General features: G+C 32.1%; 1 protein-coding gene across 1 annotated transcript in view; it reads left to right on the forward strand.

The window, feature by feature from the left end:
* HELRODRAFT_67040 (hypothetical protein) overlaps positions 1–3,031 on the forward strand; it is a gene marked incomplete at both ends in the record, with an annotated part of 4,504 nt that extends 1,473 nt beyond the window's left edge. The window contains 2 exons of the mRNA XM_009024270.1: positions 2,465–2,648; positions 2,853–3,031. Coding sequence (XP_009022518.1) covers positions 2,465–2,648; positions 2,853–3,031 — 363 coding nt within the window. The remainder of the gene's footprint in view (positions 1–2,464; positions 2,649–2,852) is intronic.
* Positions 3,032–10,233: the final 7,202 nt, after the last annotated feature.

The raw sequence follows: 10,233 nt of genomic DNA on the forward strand, positions 1-10,233 counted from the left end.
TAAAATAAAAAATCACTTGCATAATAATAATAAAACTGGAAACAGCGGTCATTTAATAACTGGAAAAGAGACTCCATCGACACAATACATGACCAGTATAACGTTTCATTCAGCATTACATTCAACATTACCTTCAACATTACATTCAACATTACATTCAACATTACATTCAACATTACATTCAACATTACATTCAACATTACATTCAACATTACATTCAACATTACATTCAACATTACATTCAACATTACATTCAGCATTACATTCAGCATTACATTCAACGTTTCATTCAACATCATCGAGCACTGCATGACTTAAAAAAATATTTTTTGTTATATTTCCAACCAACAAATTAGCTAACACTTCGAAAGTTCAAAAAGTAATTACTGCATAAACTTTGAAAATTTCTATATAAGCAGGATATAAAACGAAATAAATATTTGATCGGATTTTAAACGAAATAAATATTTGATATGTGTTTAGATAACTCAACATGCCAAATTTGCGTTAAATTGAATGTATAATGAGCCAATGTTAAAACGAAACTGTTGTAAGAATTATGCAATAAAAAGTTAATTAGAAAATGTTTAAGTTTTTTCTGTTCATACTAGTCATTCATAGATTCTGAGAGACTGCTCATTAAATTGAATTTAATTCATTACACTAATGTAGAGTCATTTATGCTTCTTACGTAAGTTGATTGATAGTGACGATGATAGATGGAAAGATTTTTGTCTTATAGGGTGGACGCAAGAGGTTCATCAGGTTGCGTCTGATGTGGCATGTGATGTTATGAGATGAGATTTAATGTGATGTGATGGGATGTGATGTCATGTGATGGAATATGTGTTATGTAGGGTTAGGTTTAAGACAGGGGTGGTCAAACGTTTTGCTGTGAGGGCCTCATTGAAAACTATTTCAACTTTGAAGAGTCGCATGTGTACTTGAAAAGCAAATTTTTTCGACCCTGGGGAAATTTTTTTTAAGTTTTGTGGTTTCTTTTTTGGTCATAATGTTTGGCTGACGACATTATTTTGGCGAACAAGGCCTCGCGGGCCGCTTAAAATAGCTTCGCGGGCCGTAGTTTGCCGACCCCTGGTTTAGGATATATGTAAAGTGATATGTGAAGTGATGCGTGATGATGTGATATGAATATTTGAAGCGATGTTGCGAGGAATGGTGAATGATGTGAGGAATGGTGATTGATGTGAGGAATGGTGATTGATGTGAGGAATGGTGGTTGATGTGATGTAAGGTCATGTGACTCAATCTAATGTGATTGATGATGATTTTAACACGGGAAAAACAGACATTGTCTGCTTACGATCACATCTTTTTTGAATGTCGTCTATGATGTTAACCTGATGTTTTATTTTTCAGATATCTTGGCTTTTGAAAACATTTCTAAAAAAATTAATAAAAATATAATTTAATTTTTTTATTTATAATTCCTTATTGCGTTCTACTTCGAATATTGGTTTAAAGTTTAAAGAGTTTAAACAAACTCAAGGAATTGAAGATAAAATTGAATATGACCCACAAAAATAATTTTTGAATGACTCACATATATCAATTAAAAAAATTATATTATAGTTGATGCCTTTTATTTAACAAAATAAAATAAATGTAACAGCTCCACCATCTTGAGTTCAAACACCAACATGAATTGGAAGACGAGTTGGAAAGTGAACTTCAACAGCAAGACTGCCAACCACAGATGTTCCTTTCAAACCAAATCGAAACAATAGCAAATTTTTCAGAGAAGAAATTAACTGTTGATTCTGAAAAAAACTTACAATGTTGTGAGGTGCTAAATGAAGATCACCATTTAAACGTTATAGCTGATGCAAACCCCAACTTGACGGCAACCAACTCTTCTCATTTAGTCTTCAACTCCGGTAGGAAAGCCAACGCAAGCAGTAATAACGAGAAATTTTCCATAGCAGCTGAAAATATCAACTTTATTAGCAATCAAACAAAAACTGATATGTCGTTTCATAGATTGCCTGCTGGTCTGCTGAAAACAACTCAAACTTCAACAACAACACCAACAACTGATTATTCAACAACTCTCCAACTAAAAGAAATGATCTCGCCAACCAACAATGAAAAACCTACTTTTACAACAACCGAAGTCAACACTTTTAATACAGAATCCAACAGCAACACTCCCGCCACAAAATTCAACACAAACTCTTCCCAAAGCAACAATCCTAGAAACCGCACTTCGGATAACCAAATTGATGTGCAAACGACAGACGCAAGAACAAGCGGCCACAATGTCTCTAGCAGCGGCCACAATGTCTCCAACAACAACAACAACGTTAATTTTAATAGCGATGATAAAGTGGCAACCACTCAAAAAGTTGAGACCACTAACAACAAAACATTAAGCGTGCACACCAGCAACATGAGCATAAGCGCCACAAACTTGCACACAGCAGTGGCAAACGTAGCAGTCCAGAATTCCACATTGACGACCGACAGATCTGTAAAGGCGCGACAGAGGCGAGCAGACAGGGAACGAAAGATCAACCGCTTGCTAGTCATGATCGCCGTTGTGTTCGCTGCAAGTTGGATGCCGCTCAACATCATCAACATCATCGCCGATTTCAATCAAGATGTCATCGAATCTTTCGATAAGTCAGGTACATTTGCATTGCAATTTATTTTCTTCTTTTTCGTTAATGACTCTTTTTTCATTTAACCGCTTACCAGCACATTAATCACTCCAGTGGAGGCAAGTTACTGTTACTCGTGTCTTTAAAATATTTTATATTTAAAAATATTTTAACCTTCCGAACAGAACACATTTTTGCAAATTGATTATAAAACTTTAAATTTTCAACCAGGAATAATTTTTGCTGTGTGTCACCTGTTGGCGCTGTTGTCAGCTTGTGCCAACCCAGTCCTCTACGGGTGGCTCAATGAGAACTTTCAGCGTGAATTCAAAAGAATTCTTTGCACGAACAAGTGCATGAAGAAAATTAACAACAACGCAAACAACGGTAAATGCGGTCAACTTTGCTAACTGAGCGAACAAGAACAAAATCTGCAAAAATATCTAACTGTTGTCAAATTAAAAATTAATCAAAAGCGAACGACCTCATCCATGCTTGATTTGTGTTGTTGTGTTGTGTGGTTGTGGTGTTGCTGTTGTTGTTGCTACTGTTGTTGTGATATTGCGATGTGTTGTTGCGTTGTGTGGTTGTGTTGTTGTGTAAAAATTGTTTATGTTGGTGTTCAAAATTTATTTGTCATTAATTAAATCTTCCCTCTCACCTATGTTGTGAACTTTGTTGCTGCAGGTTATTTAAATTTAAAAATTTTTAGCAACGGTTAAAAAACGCAAATTATTTCTGACTCTAAAAAAAGACATCATACACACAACATAATTTTATTTGTTCATAGCAAGTCTACAAAAATCATAAAACACAAATTTAAGCATAACCGAATAAACAAATATAAGTGAAATTTATTATTTAGTCTGTCTAATGCAGAAGGAATCATCAGCAGCAGCAACAACATTGAAATCAATGTTGCCATTATTTTACTGGCTGTTCGAACAATCCTCTTTAAAGAGAATTAATTTGAAAATGTAGTTGCACGTACATCCATTCAAAACATTTTTCACAACGTTCAGCATTCACGTAATAGAAACTATTTGAAAACAGGCGAACTTCAAAAAATGTAGTCGAATATGAATGATTCATAAATAAATTTCGCAGTAGGAATGTTTAAGAAATTTTATGAAGATCTGGTGAGATTGCATTCAAAAAATTAACACAGGTTTATGTCATGTTTTTAATTTTAATGTTTTAGATTTTTAATTATTATTGTATGAATTTTGTTTCATTGTATAATTTTTATTATTGCAATCATCAAAATATTTTTTGTCATTTTGGAACAGTTTCGTTTAATCTTTTTTCACATCAAACAACATTTACATTCATTAGCATGGTTTAATATGACATTATCTGCTGTTAACAAAAATTAATACTGTCTTCTATTTTACTCTCAGTGTGCGTACGTGAATTTGCATGTTTGGATGTTTATATTTTGTATAATTGTATTTCTGTATGTGTATTAGGGTGGTCACAACGATATAGGCGGACAAATTACTTGGCTAAAAATGACATTTAAAAAGTTAGATATTTGATATTATTAAACATTGGATGATATTAACTCGTTCCTCATCGAGGTTGAAATCTTGAAAAATTTGGAAAGAAAACCTCATTTTTTGTTTGTAAAATGAAAACGGTTTTTCTTATAAATATGATTTTTTTTCGTTAATAATGAATACTTTCGGATTAATAAGCAAAGTTTTCATGTTAATATTGAATATCGTAAAAAATTAATTGCGTCAAAATAAAATGATGGTTTTTCTGATATTCAATTGATGGTTTTATTTCGCAGTGGTCACCAATTTTTTTCATTTTCGTCTTCTAGAAATATATGTTTGATTGTTATTCTCCTTTATATGCCATAAATTAAAATGTTTTGGAAAAATAAGAATAAGAAAGCTTGAGGTTCAATTTCTGAAAACAAATTGAGATATGTTTATAAATTTTCTTGTAATTTACTAAATATTTTATCAACTTTTAATATTGATTTTATTTTGTATGTGCAAATGCTGGTATTGGGACGCCTAACCTTAACCTAAATATTTTTGATAAATAAGTAAATATCGATAAAACATTTTTTTCTAAATCTATCAAACTAAACTCTTAGCTGAAAAGGTACATTTTTTAATCAATACACCACCCTCGTCAACTACCTCGCTTGAAGCAGAGAACCAGAAGCTGCAAACACGATGTACCATGAAGGAAAGCATCCAACACTATTAGCCAGTATCTATTCTTTGTAGTCATTTATTCAATGCTAAATTGTTAGATGCATGTAACCAATTTTATGAATTTAAATTTCTGTTTGAACATATCTTAGCAGATATAGATAGAATGAAGAAAATCACAACAAAAACACAAAAAAGAAAAGTTTATAATCAAATAAGTTAATAAAATTTAAGTGATCAAATTGCCAAAATTTAGTTACTTTTTCAACAGTAATTTACAAAGAATGCAATTAGTATAACTTTAAAAGTTATTCTTCAATGGTGTTTAAGTTATTAAGCATTTTGCCATAATATAATAATTCAAATTTTTTCTTTGGTATATTGGTAAAAATGCAACTATCTCAGAAACTATTGGTTTGTAGTTAAATAGAATAAAAAGATAAACAAAATGAAATTAAAATCATATTTCTGAGATAAACCGTTTTCATTTTACAAACAAAAAATAAAGTTTTTTCCAAATTTTTTCAAGATTTCAACCTCGATGAGGCACGGGTTAGCATCATCCAATTGAGCTCTTACTTCACAAATGTCATTTTTCATCCATGTGACACAATTTAGGAGCTTCCCCCATTAAGATTTCGAAAAACAAATTTTGTGACCGCCCTAGTATATATTTGTGCGTGTGCATATAATTGTTTTTATTATTGTGGTATATATTTGTATGAACATTATTATTATTTATTATTAAGAGTAATTTGTTAGCGCTAATTAAAACTGTTTCATGAGCACTCACATTCACAAACAAAATGTACGTGACTATACATGAAAAACATAAATTAAAAAAGACAATTTTCACAGTTTAAGAAATAAAAATGTTTTTAATTCTTTCTTAAATAATTCTAATGAAAGTCCAAATCTTCTCAATGTTGATGGAAGACTATTCCAAATAGCGGGACCAGCAACTGCAATATCTCTTGAACCAATTTGAAGACGCGTAACTGGCACAGACATCAAATTTAGATCTACCGACCTGAGATGAAAAGTCGATGTAGCTTGTTTTTTGTCACTTGTCACATATTCTGGTGACATACCCCTCAATGATTATGATTTGAACGTAAGAACTGCAATTTTAAAGATTATTCTTTTATCTATTGTCAGCCAGTGAAACTCGTTCAGGGTAGGTGCCACATGATCAAATCTTAGGCCACCAATAACAATTTTTGCAGCTCTGTTTTGTACTGACTGAAGGATTGTGATTGATGTGTTTGGTAGTTTATAAAACAAGTTGTTGCAATAATCTAAACAATATTGATCTATATCTGGTTATTGCCTGATTCGATATATGCTTCTTAGGTAGATAACACTTGAGGCACAATTTTTTTTGATATAGTCCATCATTGACAATTTGCTATCTAGCAGAACGCCTAAGTTAAAAGCAGTATTGATAAATGAAATATCAACATCTCCTATTTTAACAGAGCTGAAATCAATCTTCGACAACTGCTGCCATGTTCCAACTGGAAGCAACTGAGTTTTGCATTCATTTAGCTCTAACGACCCACATCTGATAAACACTTGATAAATCTGTCGACCTCAAACATGAATAAACTCGGAGCACAAGGGATGACCAGCACCTGAATATCATCAGAAAAGGCATGACAGACGAAACCATAAGAGTTGATTAATTTGGTAATGTCCGACGTATACAGCGAAAAGAGGATGGGTCCCAAAACTGAGCTTTAAGGTACCCCTGATGCAGCTATTGAAATTTCAGAGAGTGAATTTTTAAATGAAACCTGTTGTGTGCGATTCGATAGGTACGATCTGAACTATTTATGGGCATTGGCTGTTATGCCATAATTATGACGCAACTTTGTTAAAAGAACATCATGGTTGACGCAATCAAACACCGCTGACATGTTCAGAAACAATAATAATGATATGTTCTGAGCGTCTGTAGCAGCAAACTAATTTGATAGAACATGCAGTAGTGCAGTTTCTGTTGAATGAAACCGCCTGCAATCTGATTGATGCAAAGGCATTAGAATGTTGTATGTCAAATGGTTAAGCAGAGTCCTGAGAACAACACGTTTCATGATTTTTGAGGTGAACAGAAGGTTCGATATCGGTCGGTAGTTTGCGACATCGTTGCTATCACAGTTGGCTCTTTTTAAAATCGGAAAGACTACGGCATATTTTAAACTTGCAGGAAATTCACCTGACCGAAGACAAAAGTTGAAAAACTTGCAAAAAAACAAATAAACAAATCTATGTGTTTCTTAAAATGTGCTTTGGAAAAATGTCTAGTAAACTTTTCTTGAAGGCAAATTAATTATTATATCTCTAAGTTTAGTTTCTGAAATTTTTATAAAAAAATTATAATAAAACAAGATTTGAAAGATTACTGTCATCATCCGACGTAATTGAAACGTTGGTAGACATAATGATCTTGCTGACCTTATCTGTGAAAAAATGCATGAATGAAAAATGCAAAAAATGAGCTGAGATGCTGTAAGGTTGACATCATCTTCAGATATATTGCTTTTTTAACTCTACATGAAACCTTGTTCACAATCTGCCAACAAATTTTAGAACTGTGGTTAGTTTTATGTAAATTTCTCCAATAGGATAGACGTTTTTCAGAATAAAGTTTATTTCTTGCCCTCAAAGAAACCAACCACTTATTTCTATTAATAGTCGTCAGGCGATTTCTGTAAGATCGTTCCATCTGTCTGCAGGTTAGTTTAGCCTGTTGGCAATCATCATTAAACCAAGGGGCCATACGCTCACCTCTGTCATAAGTCACACGCAAAGGGCAAATTTATCGACAATTCTTATCAACTTATCATTAAACTTTTTTAATTCATATTCATCCACATCATTTTAGCATGGTCTGGAGACTGGAGAATTTAAGATGGCTCTGGCAATTTATTTTTCATTCACATTTTTCCATGACCTGACGTAACTTTTAATTATTTTACAAGATGTCTGAATCGATGTTTCAACTACTATAAGATAATGATATCATATGATATAAAAAAATGATATCTGATCACAATCAGATATCATTTCACTTGGGAATATTTTCATGTTGACGACAGGAAAACCCTAAAAACTGGCAATCAAATCCAGAATGCCACCCAGGACAAGTGTTGGTTCATTAATGTTATTGACCAATTGGAATGTGTCAAATATTTCATTTAATCAACATGTTTATAGAAATTGCTCATCAGCAAAAAACTGAAATAAGTTCTTGATAAAATGAAACGAATAACTGTGCCGAACAAGGTCGATATATTGCAATCAAAATAAATATACTCTGATAATCTGATAGCAACTGCTTCAAACGTAGTCAGTGGTGGAAGATTAAATTTTTTAAACTTGAATTCTTTACGAAAATGTACTGCCAAGCTACCATGGCCTGGATATGCTGCCCAAAAAAATCAACAAATCAATACTTTGGTGGCATAGCTAAACACATAGAAGTGTTTCCAACTAACAATGCCAAATTCCTTTTAAACCAGTATATCCATTCCGTCACAAATTAATCAATGAACATCATCTACTTTTGAAAAAATTGGTCTGACATTTAACAATCCAAGTATAACATTGGATTTGAAATCATTAAAATTAGATCCTCGTTTTGTTACATCAATAAAGTTACTCTCAACCAAACCATACAAACCATAACTCGATCCCACTCTGTCATTATTCAATTTAATCACTTTTTGACGGAAACGGCACTATTTTCCACTTTCCTTCTCTGTGCGTGTATTTAAATACACATATTTGTATGAGCATACATACACTAGCAAACATTAATATTACATGAGTGTACGTACATATTTCTTGTCTAATCTTCTTTGGTCTTGTATGTGCACGTGCAGAGCATATATCTGTATGGACAATGCCAATATTTGCTTGTTTGATTGATGAAATTTCAAAAGAAGACTCATCATAATTTTAATTTCCAGAAACTTTCATTAAAGGCATCATTGCTTGTGTTCATATTTTTCATCTTCTTCTCTTGCACATTTCATTTCAAAAATACAATTTTTATTTTATTTGTTTATGGCATCAACATGTTCTATGTATGTTAATGCCATCATCATCGTTATTATCATCATTGTCATCACAATCATCATCCCCACCACCATCATCATCACCATCATCACCATCATCATCATCACCATCATCATCATCATCATCATCATCATCATCATCATCATCATCATCATCATCATAGTTGTCATCATTCTCATGTCAAATGTCAAACTTCATTATCAAGACATGATTGTTCATCACTGGCTCATGCTGTTTCAACAAGTACAAATGAATCAATGATTAAATAATAAATAAAATAAAAGTAAATAATTAAAAAAAATTACATTTTAGAAAAACAAAAAAAAATTAAAATATTTTGCTCATACAAATGAAGGCAGAGAAACTGTTGCAGAAACTGTTGTTAGTCATTGGAACATAAAGAACTGACAAACGTTTATGAAGAACGTTTTGAAAATCAGGAAAAAAAAAGAAAAAGTTTTCCAGACGTTTTGAAATTTTTTTTGAAAATAACTGTCGTTAAATTATTGCCATTTTTAACGCGGATTTTCATTTTTTTATTGACTCCATGGTGTTTTTTTTGTTATGAGTTAATTTTTTATTTTTCTATTTTAATAATTTTTGGTTATTATTATTATCATTCGAGTTAATGCTAATAGTAGCGTTTTATTTTGCTTTCATAATATTTTTGACTCTATGTTTCATGTTCTTGTTTGATTTCTTTCCTGTTAATAGAGCACAAGAATAACGAACACCACGTAACAACAAATTGTTGTTAATGTTGTTGTTGTTGAAGTGGGTCGTATTGGTGTTATTATTTCACGTATCAATCTTATTTTCCTTTTAGTTTTCCAGTTTCAAATTCGTAAAGGTTTCAATTTTCTTTCTGTTTTCGCCTACAATCATTCATTGAATTAGCTGTCAGATGAAACATAATGTCAGTGTTCAATTGAATTACTGTTGAATCACGTTACTCAATTCATTTTAACAACTTCAGAAATAGTTGTGTGTGTATGTGTGTGTGTGCATGTGTGTGAGTGCGAATGTGTGTATGGAGTATGTGTGAAGTGTAGCCTATTAGTGCATATATAATATATTTAACAAGCATACACACACAATGTCTGCCAGTAGAGCTGCAGCGTGCCAAACATTGTAAGTCTCAAATTGGAAACCAACACATTCATAATGTCAGAAATTTAAATATATTAATATTAAAACCGAAAAAAATGTTGAGCAGCATAACTTGTACGTATTTCACGAAAAAAGTTTTATCATTATCTTCTCTACTTGTCATATGGTTATTGAATTTGTATCAATAAACTCTTCAAAATTGATTAATGTTTGATGGTGTTGTATACAAATTCCGATAAAATTAAACT

This window comes from Helobdella robusta (genome assembly GCF_000326865.2).
Source record: "Helobdella robusta unplaced genomic scaffold HELROscaffold_4, whole genome shotgun sequence".
NCBI classification, from domain to species: domain Eukaryota; kingdom Metazoa; phylum Annelida; class Clitellata; order Rhynchobdellida; family Glossiphoniidae; genus Helobdella; species Helobdella robusta.